The 22,824-nt window shown below is 40.6% G+C and overlaps 2 protein-coding genes across 4 annotated transcripts in view; one reads left to right on the forward strand and one right to left on the reverse strand.

Annotated features, from left to right (window-relative positions):
- Positions 1 to 13,892, forward strand: part of stt3a (STT3 oligosaccharyltransferase complex catalytic subunit A) — a 40,822-nt gene extending 26,930 nt beyond the window's left edge. For both annotated transcript variants that reach the window (XM_084319579.1, XM_084319580.1), the window contains exons 13-18: positions 2,738 to 2,926; positions 6,158 to 6,274; positions 6,375 to 6,477; positions 7,948 to 8,136; positions 10,297 to 10,412; positions 13,528 to 13,892. In XM_084319579.1, the coding sequence (XP_084175705.1) occupies positions 2,738 to 2,926; positions 6,158 to 6,274; positions 6,375 to 6,477; positions 7,948 to 8,136; positions 10,297 to 10,412; positions 13,528 to 13,566 (753 nt within the window). In that variant the 3' untranslated portion in view covers positions 13,567 to 13,892. The remainder of the gene's footprint in view (positions 1 to 2,737; positions 2,927 to 6,157; positions 6,275 to 6,374; positions 6,478 to 7,947; positions 8,137 to 10,296; positions 10,413 to 13,527) is intronic.
- Positions 13,668 to 22,617, reverse strand: LOC311232783 (uncharacterized protein). Of its 2 annotated transcripts, none has more exons than XM_084319581.1 (7): positions 22,571 to 22,617; positions 21,998 to 22,081; positions 19,620 to 20,467; positions 17,535 to 17,877; positions 17,362 to 17,425; positions 16,519 to 16,792; positions 13,668 to 16,287 (listed from the first exon to the last, which is right to left on the reverse strand). In XM_084319581.1, exons 2-7 carry the CDS (start codon positions 22,028 to 22,030, stop codon positions 16,020 to 16,022), a joined length of 1,830 nt encoding a protein of 609 aa, XP_084175707.1. In that variant the 5' UTR covers positions 22,031 to 22,081; positions 22,571 to 22,617; the 3' UTR covers positions 13,668 to 16,019. The 2 variants fall into 2 exon arrangements, with proteins under 2 accessions (XP_084175707.1, XP_084175708.1); XM_084319582.1 differs by having other exon boundaries at positions 21,998 to 22,078; positions 22,571 to 22,613.
- Between the last annotated feature and the right edge of the window lie 207 nt (positions 22,618 to 22,824).

Genomic DNA, 22,824 nt, shown 5'->3' on the forward strand with positions numbered 1-22,824 from the left:
GCGGGGGGTTCCAAAATAAAAGAGCGATGTATATAGCAGCGGAAATACGTTTATTTTGTACATTATCTAACGTTAACACGAACCTAAACTAACTTTAGTTGCATGTACCTGACAAACTGAACTGTTTGTATTAGTCATATTCCAACTTAACTGAATGCACATGTGTGTGTGTGGACTACTGTACTATTACAGGTATTGAAATGAACAATGCAACTTCCTTATACACCCATCAGCTTCCCACCCCCTAATACTGCCAATTGTATTAGTATGAACGACCAGCCAAGCTGATAGCAATGCGGAGAGCTGGGCTCGAACCCAGCGTCTCCTGCATTGGTGGTGAGCGCCTTGCCCACTGCACCACCTAGCCGCCCCAAGATTTTTTTTTATGAATAATTAAATATCGATACTTGGCGTCCCTGTATCGATACAGTATCGCCACAAAGTATCGTGATACTACTACGTATCGATTTTTTCCCCCCCACCCCCAGTATGTAGTGCTTTTTTAGCTGTGAGAGTTTGCGGTCCGCGGGACAAAGTTGACGTGTGTTCAACTTGTGACGTGTGCGTGCGCTGTGTCTTTCCTTTGGTTACCATTATTGGGCGAACAAGAAAACTAAAGAAAACTGCAAAATTGTAATGACCCTGCTGTATTACAAACATTTAATTAATTCATCATGGATGGTTTTGTTTTAGGGACACAGGCTGTAGAAAACGGGAAAGGAGGAGGGGAGAGCAGAGTGTCAGTGCGCGTTGTTAATTCTGTCCACTTGTCACCGTTCCTAAGCAAGCTTCAACACTTTATTCATCTACATTTGGCAATACAAGCTTAATATTCAACGTTAAAGATCAATGTAAGCCAGTGTAAAGTAAAGATATTGAGCATAGAGCATATTGTAAAATGTGCAACCCTACTTTCACCTAGTGGTATTATGAGACGTATTCTTCGTATGGTTGCGCGTACCGCACCGTGACGGCCGTACCGTAAATTCGCGGGACGAATACACGTACCGTTACACCCCTACAAGGTACAGTGTCATTTATTTATCTACCTACCCCATCAAGGACGAGGTAGTGTCATTTATCTACCTACCCCATCAAGAACGAAGTACAGTGTCTGTCATTTATCCTTTTTTTTGAGGAATTTAGGTGATCAACCAGCGGTTCTCAAAATTACGGGTCGTGACCCAATGTGGGGTCGCGCATTGGCTTTAAATTATTTTTATGTTCTGGCAACATATTTTGCCTAAATATGCCTCGTTTTATAAATGTGTATTGATAACATAGTGCTGTAATAAAATTTTCTAATAAATATGCATGATCAAGTTCAACAATGTGTGCTTTCAATGTGTGCTTTTATTTTGATATTCCTAGTCCTCGTTGAAATTACGCGATACATTAAGTGTCGGGTCGCCAAATAAAATCCTAAATCAAATGGGGTTGTGGTATAAAAAGACTTTGAGAACCCCTGATTTAGACTATTCAATAAAGATGCCACTTATGTAAAACAATATTGAGCTGGATATATCTTTATTTTAGACTCAACCAATATTTTATTAACTTTTTTTTTTATAAAAAAAAATTCTTTAGAGATTAGTAACCTGATCTTGAATTTTGTGAACTGTCAATGTTGGGACATGTGTCCTGACATGTGATCCATTGTGACATCTATCTAGTGCAGGGATTGGCAACCTGCAGGTCCGGAGCCGCATGCGGCCGATGCCGATATTTACCGATGTCGATATCTCTGTATAGAAAACACTTTTTTATGATAATCAAATAAAGAGCTATTTTCCAAAACGCATTTATTTTTTACTTTTGTAACATATTTTCAGAAATGACTGATATTTTGAAACTATTTAAGGCCAAAACATGTAAAGGTTTTTTTTTTTTATATATATATATAACGGCCCATATCGGCCCTATATTTATATCGGACCGATACCGATGTGTAAAAAAAACTGCCATATCGGCCGATATATCGTGCATCACTAAGTCTGAGGAAAATGGTGTTTAATTTGGTGTGGACAGATTAATTTGCTTTCACGACTAACGATGCAGGCTTACCTGTATGCCTGATATGTGGTGAGAAATTGGCGAACAACAAAGAATTCACTTTTTATTTTATAGATTTTCCACAAATAAGGGAAGGACTCGAATAGAGCTGCATAGTTCAGGGTTTTATTTCAAAGTAAGTCTACAGATGCCAGTGTTTTTTCTCCTCATCTGTGTTTTATTTCAAAGTAGGTCTACACATGGTAGTCTTTTTTCAAAGTAAGACTACTTTTTATTTTATAAATGTTCCACAAATAAGGGAAGGACTCAAATATACCTGAATAGTTCAGGGTTTTATTTCAAAGTCGATCTACAGACACCAGTGTTTTGTCTCCTCTTCTGTGTTTTATTTAAAAGTAGGTCTACACTGCCACTTTTTTCTCCTTCATAAGAGTTTGAGGTTTTCCTTTGTTATAACGGGTAAAAACCGCAATAAAAAGTTTAAAAAAAATATTTTTGTTTTATAATTCCATTAATGCAACAAACTGTCTGCTATAAGTATAAAGTATAATAAATCTCAAATTACTTTATATAAAGTATTACTAAGTATTACTATATATATAAAATGTTATACACTGTTATCTTCATTTTAAGGGTAAATTGGTTTTGCGGCTCCAGAGGAATTTTATCTAGCGTGTATCGTCTGGGTGTCATTACATTCTGTATCATGTCCGTTTAACTATAGGTTGCCAGTGGGATGATTCTGGTCATGACCTTCTTCCTCATCACTTACACCTTCCACTCCACCTGGGTGACCAGCGAGGCCTACTCCTCCCCCTCCATCGTGCTGTCAGCCCGCGGCGGTGACGGCAGCCGCATCATCTTCGACGACTTCAGAGAGGCCTACTACTGGCTCCGCCACAACACCCCTGAGGTCAGACTCTGTCCAATAGCAACCTCTGTTTAAAAAACCATAGATCTATATAACTAGATGGTGCGAGGCAGAGTCTCTAGCGTAGTTCACCGGCGGCCATCTTGTCACAGTCAACGGTCAGTGACGGTCAGTGATCTGCACAAACCAAAATACTCTTAACTCGCTGAAATCTTGACGGATTTACAAACTTTCATTTATTACAAACATTATTAACATGGCTATCTATTATAAGTGGCTATCTATTATAAGTATGCAGTATGATAACTACATCTCTGACGTTTATAATAAATCAAACCGTTTGAAAATTTAGCAAGCTATGGTTATTTCGATAGTACATGCAGACATTGCCTGTGACAAGATGGCCACCATGTGACAACGTCTGTCTCCATTGGCCAGCAGCGCGGGTGAGTCATCTAGCCTTTATGTCTATGGTTAAACCCCTGAGGTCAGACTCTGTCCAATAGCAACCTCTATTTAAAGGTCCTGTTGCTGTATGATAAGAGGTTTTCTTGCCAGCCAAAGTGACTTTTACTCAATCAGTGCCAGAGGGATATGTGTAATGTGTGGTTAAAAGGCCAGCGTTCTAAAGTATAGGAATACGTGGCGGTGTGTGCAGGGCTATAACTATATTCTATATTATAGCTATGGATACAATACTATGGCCCATTTTGACATCGAGTATCTATCATTCAATATGTGAAAAATAACGGGTGGCTACGTGGTGCAGTGGGCAAGGCGCTCACCACTAATACTGGAGACGCTGGGTTCGCCTGTTCGAGCCCAGCGCTCCACATTGCTTTCAGTTTAGCTGGTCGTCCGTACTAATACACATTGGCAGTATTAGGGGGTGGGAAACTGATGGGTGGGGATCGGGCGTTGTGGACAGCGACTCCTACAGGTCGGTTGGTGCGCCTGCGCAGTAGAATCAGGAAGCGATGGGGGCGGCGCCCCTCCAAAGCGCAGGCCCCTGACGCTGAAAGATTGCGCCACATTGCAGCCGGCTTGTGGGAGGCAAGAAACGGCGTTCGAGACAGGGGAGGGTTGAATTGGATGATACGAAATTGGGATGGGAGAAAAATAGAAAATGGGAGAAAAAGTGGACTAAAAAAAAAATATGTGAAAAATAAATAATTCTTTCATCCATACATTCCCGTTTTATACCGTGGTGAATATAAGTATGGTTTTAGAGCGGTCTAGGGTAATTCATGGGAGGCTGGTATTATACTAAATGCATTGGCGTTCAGTCCCTACACAGACTACAATTAAAAAATCAAATGCATATGATGGGTATTATGTTCCATCATGAATGCATGAAAGGGTGGGGGGGGTATTTTTTTTTATGCTTTGATCGTCACCAACGGAATACGTTATGGACTAGCGTTACACACATACGCTCGGATCGCAATGAAGGCATGCTTTGATCAACGCAATATTGATATCATATAGCCCTTACCTTGACTAGGATGTGCCCCAAAAAGAATATTCCAATTATCTGATCGAGAGTCCCAGTATTGGTGTCGATCGTGTCGCCAACATAATCCGCCACACATCATCCATCTGGAGCATTTGACGCTCCTCAAGCCGATCGGGACAACCGCTCCCCTTGCCCGACATGGAAAAATCAGACCGGAGACTTTAGATCGACGCACAGCCCAAGACACAATGTTTCAAAGGGTGCTCGATACTGCCGCCTGGTAGGATACAGCCGGTATTGCACTTTTGCGATCTCGGACTCATTCCCTATGATAACACCAGGCTCCCTGGATGGATAATGAATGGAAATATTGAATAAAAGAAATAACGATGAAAACCCGACTTTTCTCGGGTTTGGCGCACAAGCGTTGGCGAGTTAACCCTGACTTTATTCGGGTATGGCGTCCATTGAGTTAACAGGCTGAAGATTATTGGAGATATGGAAAGACACACATACAGATACAGCCAGTTAATGAGGGGTAAAGAAGGTTTTGTGTTAGTCAGCTTCCAGCCCGTCCACTCCATCTTCTCCTCCATCCAAATGTCAAATCGGTAAAAAGTAATTTGACAGAAAAAAATGGGGCCTAGGTTGAAAATGACAGCAATGGTACTTTTAGCCCAAAAGAGGCCTATAGGATGAAACGAGGTAAACATGCCTGTCTTTACAGTCTTAACTGTTTCCACAACATCGTCGGTCATCAACCCGGGTTTCCCCACTTCAGCCAGAGACTGCCTATATTATAACAAGGACACGGAGCACTTGAATGGAGAAATTCATAATGCTAAAGATTGCAACATAAACAAAACGGCTTGCTGTAAAACAGAGAAAATAATTACATATGATGTTTTATGTTGAGTAAAATTATTATAATTGACTTCTGTGACAAATGATGGCATGATGCAGGCAATCCTTTTGGGTGCAAATGACATAATTCAAGGTGATGTAAGCTTGAAATGTCATATTCTAAAGTCAAAAGGCTTGCTTTCATCAGTCTCCGGATGATTATACTGAGAAATGATATCCCTGAAATTGCTTGCAGGCAACAGGAGGAGAATTATTAGACTACGGAGGCAAATCGATGAGAATCTGTCTTCATATAATTATTCCAACACGAAACATTTACCCTGTGAAGTGAGCTCTTAAGTTAGTTCCATGTGATTTTGAATTAAATGATATTCCATTTCTCTCATTTCCAAGAGATGATTGGTCAATAGGTGGTTCTTTTCTATGTTTTGATCTTTGTTAGAATAACGTGATCTGGAGCAGGTTAGGTTTGGCGTAAGTTACCAGGGCGATCTTCATCTGTGAAAGTGAACCACTGTGGTGACACTGAAAACCCAGGGTTACCCCTGAAGTCTTCCTTCCTGTTTGATACTCACTTTGACCCTTCAAACCTCCCTCTCAGGGCAAACCTCCCTCTCAGGACAAACCCTTCCTCTCCGGGCGCAGTTCCCTCTCTCAGGGCGCAGTTCAGTGCGCAGTTCTAGGCCTGGGTCCCCCACATGGTTTTAAAACCTGTCTTTCTTCCTGCTTGATAACCACACAGTTCAATACCTGACTGTTTAGAACCTGTAATAAAAGAGTAAAATAGAATGTTTTTATATTATAATGTAACTTTGTCTATAAAACCTGACCTATACTTTATATTACAAGTCATTACTTTACAATATATATTCTGTCACAGGTGGCATGTTCATACCTTTTTGAATTGTGGAAAAAGCTTCAATAAGCTGAGTTCAACTTGTTGTTTTTTCCAGGATGCTAAAGTCATGTCGTGGTGGGATTATGGGTATCAAATAACTGCCATGGCCAATCGAACCATTCTAGTGGACAACAACACGTGGAACAACACGCACATCTCCAGAGTGGGGCAGGTGAGCAGAAAATAACAAGAGAATCTTAATGGCACCTAATGTTGACGAGTATGCACGCCTTCCTTTTTCACAAAAAATGGGTCCTTTCATTCTTCTGTAGGCCATGGCGTCCACGGAGGAGAGGGCCTATGAGATCATGAGGGAGCTGGATGTCAGCTACGTCTTGGTCATCTTTGGGGGACTGACGGGCTACTCCTCAGACGGTATGTCAGAAATATCAGTCCATTGGCATCCTCCTTGTGGACCTAAACTCCTACTCTGAGTCGAGCCTCCGATCGGCTTAAGTTTATTTGCAAAAGGGACTGTGCATATTAATCAACAATAAATGTAAATACGCCAGATTTAGCCAGAAGGCTAGATTTCATCTGTAGACTGTCCCTGGCCAAGATGTTTAAAAAAGGCATCAAACCTAAAGTGATACACACACAGCTAATGAATTTAGCTGTGGGTGCAGCTCTGGTGTTCTTTGAGACCGTTTTTTTATTTTGTATTGTTCAAGCGTGTCCGGATATTTGTAGGCATAGTGTTCCAATACTGTGTGGCTCTAACAGAGAATGCGGATGCAACGACTACAGCCAATCACCAAGCACAAGCTGGTATCACCCAGTGGGTGTATCACATACAGGGGTGTAAAAAGTACCCAGAAATGATACTTAAGTGAAAGTATGGGTACCATCTCAAAATCGTACTCAAGTAAAAGTCAGTATCTGGCTAAAAACACACTTGAGTAAAAGTAAAAAACGTTCTATTTTTAAATGTACTTAAGTACGAAAGTAAAAGTAAAAACGTTTTGTTATTCCGGGGGAATGAAATGTTCCGTTTCGTCCTTGTCATCACTCGTACTATCATTTGTGGCCATCTTCTGTAGCTCGTCACTCTGACTGTCTATTCTTCTGATAGCAGGTGTTTAATCAAAGATCCCCTTTTTCTAGTCTTGCACAAGGACCAACCAGCATGGGTATGGGCAGGTTAATTTTCCATTGATGGTGTTTGATTGGCTGTTTTTAAATAAAGTGCGGCCGCAGGATTAATAACGTTAACGTTAGTTCGACCAGAGAAACAAATATACTAATTAATATGGTTGGACCTGCGAGATTTGTACTTTGTAGGTCTGCATTTTAAATTGTAATGAGTAAAAAGTGTGTTTTTCTGAAATGTAATTGAGTAAAAGTACATGTATACAAACCTAATAATACTAGAGTAAAGTACAAATCCCCAAAAACAGTACTTAAGTATTGTAACGAAGTACAATTACTCAAGTACTTTACACCCCTTATCATACACAATGGTGGTATCAATGATGCACCACCTCGGTATTAACGACTTTGAGATAATCAACAACTTCCCTGCTGCATACAAACCAAACCAGCCTTCATCTAATCCTACCTCCATCATCCTCATAAAAAGAAGCTCAAACTTGTGATGCTGTGGGTTTAAATCTGGCTCATGACCTTTGTCTAGACAGCCTGTCCATAGTACAACACAGAAGTTATCAGTTAAAATAATCATGTTAAAATATATATATAAAAAATATATACAAAAAAAATATATATATATATTTGACAAAGGAAATGTACTGTAAGTAGTTGTATGCCTTTTAATCGCTGGCTCTCATTTTCTTGCTCTTATTTTTATTTTGATTACTTCTCTATGCTGTTTTCTCTTTCTTTTAGACATCAACAAGTTCCTCTGGATGGTGCGTATCGGGGGCAGCACGGACACGGGCAAACACATCAAGGAGCATGACTACTACACGCCCACCGGAGAGTTCAGGGTGGACCGCGACGGCTCCCCCGTCCTGCTCAACTGCCTCATGTACAAGATGTGCTACTACCGCTTTGGCCAAGTCTACACGGAAGCCAGTGAGTTGAGTTGCAAACCTGTTTGTCAGGTCTCACACGGTAGCGTGGCCACAACCACCCCCAGTGGATCCCACTTGCGAGGAGGATTTAAATAACTTTCAATGAAAATGTATTCATTCTGGTAAGTTCAGAACTGAAAATGCACATGTTCAGTTCTGGACTTACCAGAATGAACACATTTTAATTTATTTATCTAATGAGTTTGAACTTGGTGATCCTTTTGTAGGAATACATTAAAATGTGCATTTTTCAAACATTGTGGTTAAAAGTATTATTTGAATGTAAAACAGAATTTGGGGCCTAAGAATAGTAAGTGGTAGTGCTTGAAAAAAAACAAAAAAAACTTTTAAATATTTAAACAGAGTGAAATTGTAGCCGTTCTCAGACTTGTAATAAGTATGTATCGGTACCCTCCATAACACTGCCACAGTAAGATGACACGATTCTGCACATCATCTGGCATATATGCACATGGGCATCGTGAGTATTTGCGAGATGCAGTTGACTCACTAGCGTTGCTAGAAGATACCGTCTTTCTTCATGACTGCGCACAGCGAGGATGGCACAATATGTCTGCATGGCTACGAACGGGACAGGTTAACAAATACTAAATACCCCTTCTAGCTTGTGTGTTTCAATGAGAATTTTTCCTGTTAAGCCCAGCCCCTCTACGTTTATCTATATAATCACTATTTGGCTATGGATTGTGAAGATGACAATGGCCATCATTGTCAACAAAGATGACGCAAGTTACTTTATCATAGAAATGAATTAAAAAGAATACTGTACATATTCATGGTTTATAAAACTGCACTTTCTAGCCCCTTAAATCGGTTACTTTTACTCTTTATACTAGCCTTAATCCTGTTTTCTACTCTTTATACCAGCCTTAATCCTGTTTTCTACTCTTTATACCAGCCTTAATCCTCTTTCTTACTCTTTATACCAGCCTTAATCCTGTTTGTTTTCTACTCTTTATACCAGCCTTAATCCTGTTTTCTACTCTTTATACCAGCCTTAATCCTGTTTGTTTTCTACTCTTTATACCAGCCTTAATCCTGTTTGTTTTCTACTCTTTATACCAGCCTTAATCCTGTTTGTTTTCTACTCTTTATACCAGCCTTAATCCTGTTTGTTTTCTACTCTTTATACCAGCCTTAATCCTGTTTTCTACTCTTTATACCAGCCTTAATCCTGTTTGTTTTCTACTCTTTATACCAGCCTTAATCCTGTTTGTTTTCTACTCTTTATACCAGCCTTAATCCTGTTTGTTTTCTACTCTTTATACCAGCCTTAATCCTGTTTGTTTTCTACTCTTTATACCAGCCTTAATCCTGTTTGTTTTCTACTCTTTATACCAGCCTTAATCCTGTTTGTTTTCTACTCTTTATACCAGCCTTAATCTTGTTTGTTTTCTACTCTTTATACCAGCCTTAATCCTGTTTTCTACTCTTTATACCAGCCTTAATCCTGTTTGTTTTCTACTCTTTATACCAGCCTTAATCCCATTTATTTTACTCTTTATACCAACTAGCCTTAATCCTGTTTTCTACTCTTTATACCTGCCTTAATCCTGTTTTCTACTCTTTATACCAGCCTTAATCCTGTTTTCTACGCTTTATACCTGCCTTAATCCTGTTTTCTACTCTTTATACCAGCCTAATCCTGTTTTATACTCTTTATACTAGCCTTAATCCTGTTTTCTACGCTTTATACCTGCCTTAATCCTGTTTTCTACTCTTTATACCAGCCTAATCCTGTTTTTCTACTCTTTATACCAGCCTTAATCCTGTTTTATACTCTTTATACTAGCCTTAATCCTGTTTTATACTCTTTATACTAGCCTTAATCCTGTTTTATACTCTTTATACCATCCGTAATCCTGTTTTATACTCTTTATACCAGCCGCAATCCTGTTTCTTTTACTCTTTATACCAGCCTTAATCTTGTTTTTCTACTCTTTATACCAGCCTTAATCCTGTTTTTCTACTCTTTATACCAGCCGTAATCCTGTTTTCTACTCTTTATACCAGCCTTAATCCTGTTTTTCTACTCTTTATACCAGCCGTAATCCTGTTTTCTACTCTTTATACCAGCCATAATCATGTTTCTTTTACTCTTCATACCAGCTTTAATCCTAATGTAATTTCTCTCTCCCAGAGCGCCCACCTGGCTATGACAGAGTGAGAAATGCTGAGATTGGCAACAAAGACTTTGAACTGGATGTGTTGGAAGAGGCCTATACAACAGAGCACTGGCTGGTCAGGATATACAAGGTAAAGCTCGTTTTGCAGGAAGGGGGGAAAAAAATATTCTGCCTGTAAACAAACTACCATACCATATGGTGCTGAATATAAGACAGGGGTTTATACCTAGAAAGAAAACGGAAAAGGAGTAGTCTTATTTTCGGGGTCTATACTTTTTAAATTTCATTATACATTCACAACAACAGATCGCACCAAACAAGTCCATGTGTTTCTCTGTATCTCCATCTCACACATCATCTGGCATAGATGCACATGGGCATCGGGAGTAATTGTGAGATGCAGTTGACTCACTAGCGTTGCAAGCTACCAGTCTTTCTTCATGACTGTGCACAGCGAGGATGGTACAATGTCTGCATGGCTACGAACGGGACAGGTTAACGAATACTAAATACCCCTTCTAGCTTGTGTCTTTCAATGAGAATTTACGAGCTCCGGACAAGTTTTTCCTGTTAAGCCCAGCCCCTCTACTTTTACCTGCAGTGACGGGTGCAAACAAAACAAAAATGCACACCTATGGATCATCTTGGAAACTGATGATGTGTACTGAGAAGGAGAGTTAGAGTGTGGAAGTGGAGTATGAGCTCTGTGATGTGTGTACTGAGACAGAGAGTCAGAGCGTGGAGTACGAGCTCTGTGATATGTGTCCATCGCGCTGCTGCATTCCTTCACTCTGAGATTTAGGCAATAGGTCATTCTGCCTTAACACTAGTGTTGTGATGTCATCAAGTATAAAGGTCTTAAGTTCATATTCTCTTTCAGAACTGGGAACACTATTATATAGAATGAAGCTCATGACCTCATTTGGATATTAAAAAAGAATATATATATAATAAAACACACATCTTATATTGTCAACGGAGCAGCTCCAGAGCATCCAGGGGAATGTTCCGAGTTCATGGGTACATTTCAGAAGCGAGATCACTACTCTACATCAGCAGCTCTCTTGTTCTGATGTAAACAAGACGAAAGTCTTTCTCTGGTCTGCATCCCCTTAACAATTGTATGTATTGAGCTGTACTGTACTGTACCCATTCTGCAATCTGTTAATAAACTTTTCAATCAATCAATACTATAGAATGACCGTCATTTGGATTATATAAAAGGGAACTAATGTTCTGTGGGTCCACAAAATCAGTCCCCCATTCATCGTAGATGGAGAAGCTCCAGACTTCATACTTGATGACATCACAAGTTTGATCCTTACTTCTTTCGTTTCTGGTTTTGTGAGAGTAGCTCATGTTTGCCAAGTATTGATTAGGCCATGGAAATTACATTAGGATTTTTTATTTGGGGATTCATAAATCTAGGGGAACATCACTCACTTTAAAGTGACTACTGCAGTCAGGCCCGGACTGGCCATCGGGAGCACCGGGGGGAAAAAAAATTAATTATTATTATAATATTTTTTGCCCACAGTCAGGCCACTGAACTTAGACGCCATTGTTTCTAGTTGCGGCGGTGCGATAGTTAGATAATAGGTGGGTGGGGAACAACCAGGATTTCACTGTCTGCGACAGAGTTGGAGAAGTGTCTGACTCTCTCCCTCTCGCGGAGCATTCTCACACACACACAAATGGAGCCGTGCTGCCGCATGTGATTGGTCGAGGCGGGACCAGGCCATACAACTGATTGACAGCGGAGACGGCGAATGGAATGGCAGAGATGGCACTCTCACGAGATAAAGCTGGGAACGAGGTTACACTGAGCCAGGTAGTGAAGTGGGGACTCGGGAGAGAGCGAAAGTAACATTGATGTCAAGATGGACAGTGGAAGAAAGAGAGGGTGGATCAGAGAGGGAGAAAGCAAACAAAAGAGAGGCCCTTGCATCAGGAGATGCTGCTAAATCCGGGAACATTTATCAAATGTTTTCTTGCCCAAAGTCAAGGGACCAGCAGGTTAGTCAGTGAGAAAAATAAACATGTGGATGTTAGCTTGATTGAAAAGTTTATTAACAGATTGCAGAATGGGTACAGTACAGTTCAATACATACAATTGTTAAGGGGATGCAGACCAGAGAAAGACTTTCGTCTTGTTTACATCAGGGTCCCCCACATTTATGACTTGCAAGATTTGCAAATACAGTACTGTTTGTGATACAAAAGTGTCCAGAAAAAGAGTGTATATACATTTGACGTAGAAACTGTACATTGGAGGAGGTTGGGTGAGTGGGGGCTCTACATTGGAGGTGGGGGGGTTGGGTAGGGGGGGGGACACACATTGTACACTGTACATTGGAATACTGACAAAGCCATACTTGGTAATTTACTGTACAACTAGGTTAGGACATTTGTAGGGGCCAGTTTCGAATTGCAGTCTGTCTCGGAGTGTTTTTGAAACAGCTTTGGGTAGGGCGTTCCACATTGATGTGGCATAATTGCGAAACGTGTTTAGTCCCTTGGTTGAGCCGAATCTGGGTTTAACATGATTTGTGGAGCTCCCTCTGGTGTTGTGATCGTGGTATTCACTGACCGTTGGGAAGTATTTTGACATGTACATGGGTACAACAACGTTATAGTCCTTGTGTCGTCTCCCTCCTTAATGATATGTACCTTTGGTTTAATGGTTTTATTTGAGGTTCATAACAGTACATTGTACTAAGCAATTGTTGGCTCATTAGTTTGTGATTTGCATGCACTAAAATGCACCAGAATGCAGGAAATTAAGTATTTGTAACTAAAATGTTCCAGGTGGGGGACCCCCAGACCCCCCGCTTAAAAAGTGGCCTGACTGGGGATATATTTCGCGCTATATCTCCCGGTATGAATTATTTCCCCAGTCCGGCCCTGACTGCAGTGTAGTGGTTTAGACCAAGATAGTAGAAAGCTCCTATTGGAATCCATGTAGCTGCTCGTCATGCATATTGAACTATAAGATTGTTAGGATATGTGAAATGATGGCAGTGACCTCCATTTACCCTCCCTTGGTATCGATGCGGAAACCGCTCTAAATCCCCTCTAGCTCAGCAGCTCTCTGGAAGCTGCATGGTGTTTAGTCCCATTGAACCTATAGCGTAACTGTCCTGATAAAAATGTGTTTTCCTTGTGCACATCAAATGCTAAAAGTGTTAACTGGATACCGGTAACTGTATTTTAAGCCTTGCTCTAATCATGGCCTATTTTCTCAGGTGAAAGACTTGGACAACCGAGGGCTTTCAAGGACATGAAGCCTTCCATCATCAGCAGTTATGCACCCCTTTTAGCACACAGCACTGAACGCCTTCCCCTGTGAGCAACAGATGAGTTTGAAATGAATACTTTTTTATACTTTTAGTTGGGGGAAAGTGATTGCAGGAAAGGAGATTTTGTTTTGTGGGTTTTTTTTTTTTTTACGGTGAGGTGTCTCATCTGGGTTCAGAGGGAGCTGATGTCATAACGTCCAAACTAATGTCTAAAGAGGTGATATCTGCATTTTTAAGTGGCCAAAAGACACATTTTGTTTAGAATGCTTTGGATTTATACGTGGTCAATAAAGGTGGTATAAATGTGAAAATGCTTCGGTCATTCTTATTAGATTTGTATATATAATATATATATTTTTAACATTGTTTGGTTGATGTTTCCTTTTTATTTAGGTAGTAAGACTATAATCTCAGCAGGCATGGACATGGTCACAGTTGTGTATGTGTGCTGCAGTGTTCCCCCTATATAATTGCTTTGTAGGAGTGATAATGGGGGTGACCTTAATGTGTTGGTTCCATGTCCAGGGCTTCCCCTGCAGATCACGTCGGTGGACCACACTAATTATTTCAGCCTCCACCAAAGTGCAAATGGCTAAAGCATACCCAAAATATCTTTTATAGCAGTAAAAAATTAAGGGGCGGTGTGATCTAAGGCCATTCAAATAAATCACCAGCTCATAGTTTGCATGATTAATATTGATTTTCATAATTTCCAGACGTCACTAAATCACTCTTGGCGTGACACCGCCTCACTCAGGACTGGGTCTCTCAAAAAAAATAAAAATGAAATGTTTTACAAACTATTTATTGGTAAACTCAAACTGAAACGGTATAAATGCATTTCAGCTGACCTTATTTTCAATAGTTTAGAATTGGAACCATTTACACTCGACTACATACAAATAACATGGAAGCCAAAAACAAAACTGGCACGAATTTGCAATAGCAGTGACCTTTTTGCAATAAGCAACTCCTTAGCTAATTTGCATGAACACACTTGACCTCCATGCTCAAAGTGAAACCCATGGCACTAGCAGGTGGGGAAATTCGTGAACAGATTGACATATAGATTTGCTGGTTTAAAAATAAATAACATTCATAGGTACCAGCTGTTTATTGGCAAAAGGACAAATTTGCCTCTAAACCAGACTTGGGCACATCTACATGGTCCTACATTTTCTTTTAGCTTATTCCACATTATTCGTATGTATCGTCCGAAAAAGCACTTAATACATGGAGGCTGTGGGGCGGCTGAGGCGCAGTGGGCAAGGCGCTCGCCACTAACGCAGGAGACGCTGGGTTCGAGCCCAGCTCTCGGCATTGCTACCGGCTGGCCGGTCGTTCATACTAACAATTGGCAAGTGTTAAATGGTGGGAAAGCCTGTGGGTGGGGATTGGACGTTGTGGACAGCGACTCCTACAGGTCGGTTTGGTGACAGGAAGTAGCGGGCGCAGCGTGAGCCTCCCACGCGTTACTCCTCACCAGAGTTCGAACTGCTGCAGTGAACAGATGCGACAGGCTGCCTCCTCGTGTACCGGAGGTGACACGTGATGCAAGGCTTCTGTCCTCACTACAACCGACCAGTGGGAGGCAGTCTAGCAATGTTCAAGACAAGGGAGGGAAGAATTGGATAATATGAAATTGGGATGGGAGAAAAATAGAAAATGGGGAGAAAGTGAATAAAAAAAAGGAACCTCAGACAGTCTTATCACCATAAAATATAACTATTGAATGTATTGCAACTTTTGCTTCACACAAATGCACTGTTCAGAGTTAAAGTAGAAAGCAATTCGTATATAAACTCACTTAACCATTTAAGGTAAACTTGAGGCCTATAATATTTGAAACAGAAAGATGGTCAAATGTTAGTGTGCATTAAAAAACTTCAGTTCCTCACTGAATGAATTTAGCAAATAAAAACTGGCAAGTACAGGATTTGACTCCTAGCCCCATTTCCTACATGCCAATGATGTTGATTGGTAAGAGTCCTTTCTCAGCGCTTCATACTGGATACCCAGAATAGTTTGTCATAGGGGTATGCATCGATCCTAAGGTGACTATTCAACTGCATCGATTTGAAAATGTTAGATTTGTGTGTCTTTTTTGACCATAGTCTATTCATGCTGAGTGAATCAGTTCCCCCAGCCACATTTGTGTATTCAACATTTTTGGGGGAATTAACTGATCGAAAATGTATCTAATGTCAAATTAAGAGATTTCATGATGCGTTGAATCGTTGTGGGGTCAAATATTTACACACGTTTGTCACCAACTAGCCGGGGCTGTAGTTAGAACAGCATGGATTGTGCTGAGAAAGGACTCTACTGAACATCATTGGCAAGTCGGGCTAGGGGTAAAATTCTGAAATAATAACCCTTTTAGATCTTGCAGAACCAGTATATAAAGTGCCCATCAGTCCATTTGACATGTGTCAGAATCAATAGGTTGGATCGTCTGGGAGATGATCTCCTAGAAGGGCAGGGTTTCTTCTGTAGATGTAGGCATTAGCATCATTGTCCAAATGCACCAGCTCGGCCAGTGAAGACACACACGGGTCGTGATCAGCCAGCATGGCAGGCAGCTGGGAAGAACTGCGCTGGATACGACAGGAACGCCGCACTGGAGTCAGGAACTTGAGATCCTTGATGGCGCTCTTCCTCTTTGATCCAGAAGCGCTCAACTCACATTCAATCGTCTTCCTAACACTACAGGAGAGAGGCCATTTATAATAAATTTATTTGTAAAAAAAATAAACAAATAGATGTCAGTTCTCGAGACCAGCATGATTAAGAATACCTGAAGTCTTGACATTTAATTTCTACTTTAGTCAACATGAGGGGACAAGAGGGGGCATTTGGGAGGTGTGTAGAGGAAGCTCATTCTATGATATAATATATTCCATTATAATTACAGATAAGAATCTTTAAATAAGTCACCTTTGTAAATATGGAGTAGTCTTCACACTGTACTTCACTACTGATGCTCCCTGCATCTCTGGTGTCTGCATCAGGTCTTGCTTCTGCCAGTCATCTTCAGAGTCATCGCTTTCAACTTCCTCCACTTTGTGTAAATAGCTTTCCTCTCCTTTACCATCCACTTTCACATCTGCCGGGTCACGCAATTCACTCTTCACCTCATCTGGACCTTCATCCTCTGGTGTGCTGTCCTTCATCTCCTCCTCGTTAGACTCATCGTTCGTCTGCTGAGGTTCTTTAGGCAAAACGACGAGATGGAAATTAGAACAATGTTGCGGATTTTATGCCATTAAGTCTGCACGTTGACATTGCACTACTTTTATACCCATTATGTCTGAAATTTATGAATAGTTTTTTATTCTGTCAATCTGCTTATTTTATGTTAATTTTATACTATGATAGTTAATATTTATTGTTATATTGTAGAAATGTGTTAATTGAAATGTCTAAAGTCTCGACAACATTGAAAATGAGGGTGACCTCAATTGTCTGAGTATAAATAAAGGTTGATATAATGAAACATTCACCAACATACTAAAATAGAATGCAAAAACACCCACATGACAACGCATGTCTACCTGTAAAATTACTACTGATTAAGACAATACGTTTTCTCATTGACACAGAAATAGTTAAGTCTCCCCAATTTCAGCTGAGCATAAAGGACACGACTCTTCCAACTATTTTGCCACTGATTTCTGTTGAAGCAAAATAGTCCATTTAATTTGTGTTCCACTAGATTTTACTCATTCCTCTAATACAAATCCTGGAGGATTCAAATAATCCAATGTGCACTAAACTTACCATCATCCTCACATGCAGAAGGTGTCACCATGGCATCCAATGCATCACACAGGTTTACCACAATCTGTCATAAAAATAAAATAAAATAGTGGGTGCATTGTAACTTGCAAAGGAATGTTTTCATACAACACTGGGAAGTTGCACTGGGAGAGGAAATACTGGCCATTTCTTACGTCGTTCATCCTGGTCTCTGGGTCTTCAGGAAGGTCCATGTCCGAGTTGTCCAGCAGCTCGATAGTCGTGTTCATGATCAGTGGAGTCGGGACACATGCTGCTTGTGGTTCAGGCTTCTGGTGGTAATCTTCAGGCTGAGCAACAGGGTCGGGCCTTTTACCAGCATTCAAATTGGATCCACCCGCACACCGGAGAGCAGGCCGAGGCTCAACCCGAGTAACCGTTTGGGGTTTAAGCTGAACGTGAGGCTTCACGACTGCTTTGGTTTTTGGGGGCGCTGTTCCCATGGCTGGTCTCTTCAGAGTCTTCCCTTTCAATGCCAGCCACTCTGCCAGTTTTGCTCTGGAGAGAATACACAAAACGGTTTTGAGCGATTCTGTCTTTCATAACAATGAGGCAAACAAACATGTATTGGGGATGAGTTCGAATTTTAAAATGTTCTAATAAGTCGTACCAGTCTCAACCTTTTTCAGTCGAAAAAGATATATTTTTTTATAAAGATATATATATATATATATATATTTGAACACATTGCCCGCCGGGGGTTATGCCCATCTAATGCCCCTCTCTGCCATCGCTGTAAGCCTACCTTCTTTGCAGGGCTATAACTTTTTAAATTGTATTGCTATATTGACATTACTATGGCCCATTCAACATCGATTATCTATCGTTCAGGATGTGGGAACGTTATACTTTTTCATTCATACATTGTTGTGTTAATACCTTCTAGAATATAAGTATGTTTTTAATCTTTTCTGCTGTAATTCCAAAAACGCTAGTTATAGGCCCAAACGCATTATATAGATTATCTATTGCCGTTTCCCCCCCATACACGCTACACCAAAAAACTCAAATGTATATGATCGGTCCTACCGTGGGCCAATGAGACTGGCGGTGAAAGATCCCAATTATACGACGCCGATCGCCTAGGTCCATTTCCGGTTTGTATGGCGCAATAAACGCCAAAATCATATCGATTATTAAGTTTAGAAAGCGATCCATTATATACATAGTGTCTGTCGGGAGTCCCGTAACGAGATGTGACTGCCGGAAGATTTTCATCGATGCACTGATGGCACATCCTGTTGGCGAGTGTAACTCGCCCGACCATCCACCAGGCGGCGGTATTGAGCCGTCGTTGCAGTCACATCTAAGGTCCAGCTGCAGGACCGGGGATGGGTATATGAATTATGAATGCCATGGCGAATTTTTGTATATTGATCTCAAACGCTGTACAGCGATCCTGGCGGTCAACAACACGTTTTTGGCGCTGGATGTGTTAAGTGAAGCAAACTATTCTTATTTAATAATTTTTTATATTTAGAGACAGCCTAATTTTCATAGCCTAATTGATCTAAAAGATGTACATGCCACTGTTCGTTTTGTTTATAAAAACCGGTTGATAGGCCGTTGTGTTATTCTATGTGTTATATTTAGGGATGCTCGATATTGGCTTTTTCCCCCCGATATACCGATATTGTCTAACTCTTCATTTCCGATATCAACCGATACCGATATATGCAGGGTTTCCCCCCCAAAAAAACAAATAATTTCAGGTAAATTAACATTACATATCTCTTGTTGTGGAATTAACACAACATTATGCATACTTTTGACAATAAATAAAATCAGAATTTGTTCTTACTTGCTTGCCTGTGTAAATAAAGGTTATAGAAATGTATAAAAAAAACAAAAAACAATACCGATATTTTCCGATATCACATTTTAATGCCAATATCGGCCGATAATATCGGACATCCCTAGTTATATTATAGGCTACGATGGTGAATGGTGTCATTTTGATTTATTGTCTGTCAGCTGAGCCGGTCAACGTTCTGAAGGATTATCTGACGTGCCTATTTATGTGCAATACCCTTTCATTAATGATCCATTCTATTAGAAAGAATAACTGAATGTTCGAATTTTCAGTCTTAAGAACAGTAGACTATTCGAAAATTCAGTGATGCACATCCCTAGTACTGTGGAGAGAATACAGTTTTGAGCAATTCCATCTTTCATAACAATGAGGCAAACAAACGTGTTGTGACTTGTGAGTGTGAGAAAAAAAATCAAAGGTTACACACTTCCTTTCCTCGTTAGTCTCCGTGGAAGCTCGGTATTGTCTGAGGTTGCTAGAAACGGGAGGCTTGTTGACCATCTTGTCTGTAACAACTGGCATTGCAGGCTTGTTCTGTGCCCTTTTGCCCTTGGGCACCACAGAAGAAGAAGTGCTGGAGCTGCTAGGACGGGCCAGTGTTGAGATGGCTCTGGCAGGAGGAACAGCGGCATGAAGGCCAGTCGTGGGACGGTTGGTGATGGGACGGTTGGGGACGGGGCGCTTGGAGACCGGCAGGGGCCCATCGCACACCGACTTGGATCTTGTGGCCTGAGACTTTTGTATGCCACGCTTGGGCAACTCAACGACAGATTTAGACCTGGCCTTTGTCACATTACCAACCTTTTGCCTCTCTGCCGCAGGTGCAGACGGTTTTGAGATTGCTTTTTGATCCGTCCCTTCAGCTGAAGATTTAGACTTCCATATGGATCCAATTTTAGATTCTATAACCCTGCCTTTGTACATGCCTGCTGCAGATTTAGATGGTGGTACAACAGCTGGTGGCTGTGGAGCCTCTGCAACAAGTTTTCTTTGCCTCACAGCCTGTTCAGTGAGGAAAGCCTGGCTAAGTGTTTGCCGTCTCTTGGCATCAGCCACAGCGCCTCCTCTCCCATCCCTCTGCACAGTCTTGGCCTTCTTCAGAGCCTCTCTAGACATTACAGGCTTCACTTTTTGCAAAGCATCTTTTGCCAAGAGTCCCTCCTTCTCATTACTTTTCAGGTGGAAGGGGGCAACTGAACCAGCCACAGTTTTAGCAACTTCTCTTTTGACAAAGGACTTGCTCCCAAATGCTGGTTGAGTATTCTCCTTGTTTCCCTAAAATAAAAAGTGAGAGGATCATGAGGCAAGACAAACTTAAATACCACTTATAGAGCGACATGGGGACTTGAGCAATTTGTGAAGCAATCACCAAATTCTAGACAAACACCTAAAGGAGGCCATAAAAAACATTTTATCTATACATTTTTTTGCTTGACAATCAATTTTACTGCAATAAAAACGATTGGAATGAGGTGAAGAGACTGAAAACATTATCTCATTAGACAAAACGGATGACAGTCGTGCATCACTATGAATGCTTTGCATGACACACTGCAGGGTTATAACGAGTATATTGTAACAAGTATATTGTTAGCTCCGCCCCCCCCCCCCCCCCCCCCCCCCGCTGATGAAAATGAAAGTCATACCGTCATAATACCCATACCGGGGTATTATGTCAGCAAGGTATGACGTATGAAAACAATTATACCACCCAAGCCTAGTGTCTATCTGTGTGTGTGTCTCGCTCTCTCTCCCTCACATCTCTCTCTCCTGAACCTATTTCATTCAAAAGGAAGACATTGATGGACAGTAGCTATACGTATAAATTATAGCTCAGTTGTAGCTGTTAACAGAATAATTGTATTAACTATTAATTAACTATTATCAATAGAGTTTCAATTATAATGAATTAAAGAATTGTATAAAGAATTTTCCATGGTCTGTCATCTAATAATATATTCCATTGCCTTTCCTATCTGTATCAAAGTCAAAATGTTCGTATCGTGACAAGACTACAACATACAAAAGCAGCTTGACAACCGATATCCTTTGCATCTAGGCATGGGCCAATTTGTGATTTTGGTGGTATGTGCTATTTGCACAGATGTTTATCCCTTAGAATGCACAGGCACAGTATAATATGCATGTAATAAATAGTTTGTTAATAAACTCTTGTTACTTGAACAATTTCTTTGTGTGCTCCTAAATTTTTATTTAGATTTTATTTATTAAAATGTTATTTAGGAGCACATGTGCTCCTTGGGAAAAAGGTTAGCGTAGAGCCCTATATATGGAGACATTAACATTACGTTATCAAACATGGGGACGAAGACTGTAAAAAAGTTTGTTAATTTATCATAAAAATTCTGTGGCCCCGAAATACAAAAAAAATCCCCCGAAAATCAACTAAGGGGGGCAAAAAAAGCCCTGGAAATTTTTCTTACATTTCTAACCCTGACGAAATTGTGCAATACCCAAATTAGGGCCATTGACTGTTAGACAAAAATGAATCATTGGACAATGATCAACACAAACAAATATCATAATCATTTTGGTGGTATTTTGATGATGTTTGTTAATCACGGACCTGGCTGATTAATATTTAATAAGGGTCACACCCACAAATGTCTCACGCTCAGGAAAGCCTAGGGCTGAGTTAAATTTTAAAAAAAAAACATTACATTCTTTATATGCGAGTGCTGACGACTGTTTGATTGTCGGCACACAGTATACTCTGAAAACACGAGTTGAGCCAGTTATTGTGCTGAAATATGACTAGTGGCGATTAGTCGCCGACTTGCTTACTTTTCTGGGATTCCGTCTCGTAGTAACGTCCATGTTGTCGCAGTCTCTTCCTTATGTTATGGTATCAAATGAATGCAGACTCTTCTGAAAGGCAATGGATCAATACACACTTGCATTATGATTAATTCAGAAAAACAAGTTAGGTAACGTTAGCATTACATGTAAAACATCTATTTATATCAGATATATTTAATATGAGAATGATCACTTAATTATGATCATGTAAGTTAGAGACTAGTAGTGGCATGTTTGGTGGCTGCCCCTGAAGAGTTAGCTAACGCTATGCACCATATATCACACAGTATAAATGTATAGTAACCGTAGCTGTAGCATTTCTGCTAAATCAATGGTAGATAGAACCTTTGCTAGAGCCGGAGACACGACTCTCGCTCACTGAACAGAGCTGGCCGAGAAAACACGTAGTTAGAATCGTGATATACGAACGCTAACATAACACAATGTTAGTTACATTTCTGTTTGTATTGCTGGGTCCAATCGTAGTTTAGTCCTCGTAGTTAGTAGTTCAGCAAATTAAACGTTAAAAGTTTGAACTTAAAACACTTAAAACCGTACCTGTGTGGTCAGTGATGTCCGTGCAGATGCAGAAGCTCCGGGAGAGAAACTGCTGGAATCTAAACAACAGCGGCGGGTTTTGACTTTGGCGCCGCCGAGTCACTATTGGTCTGATTTAATGTCGCGAGAAACACAATCCGGCCAATTGAATGCCTCGAAACCAGCACGAGGTTACAGAGGAGGAGGGCTCTGATCTAAACGTCTCTGTTCATTTGAATGTTTGAAACCTAATAGAATTCCTATAATACTGGACC

The sequence above is a fragment of the Notolepis coatsorum genome (assembly GCF_963971535.1).
Source record: "Notolepis coatsorum genome assembly, chromosome: 8".
Taxonomy (NCBI): Eukaryota; Metazoa; Chordata; class Actinopteri; order Aulopiformes; family Paralepididae; genus Notolepis; species Notolepis coatsorum.

Coding starts and splice junctions, on each gene's coding strand:
- LOC311232783 (XM_084319581.1), bottom strand. CDS start 22,030: ATGGACGTTACTACGAGACGGAATCCCAGAAAA. Junction 17,878..19,619: donor GAGACTAACGAGGAAAGGAA/GTGTGTAACCTT, acceptor TATTCTCTCCAG/AGCAAAACTGGCAGAGTGGC. Junction 16,288..16,518: donor ACTACTCCATATTTACAAAG/GTGACTTATTTA, acceptor TCTCTCCTGTAG/TGTTAGGAAGACGATTGAAT.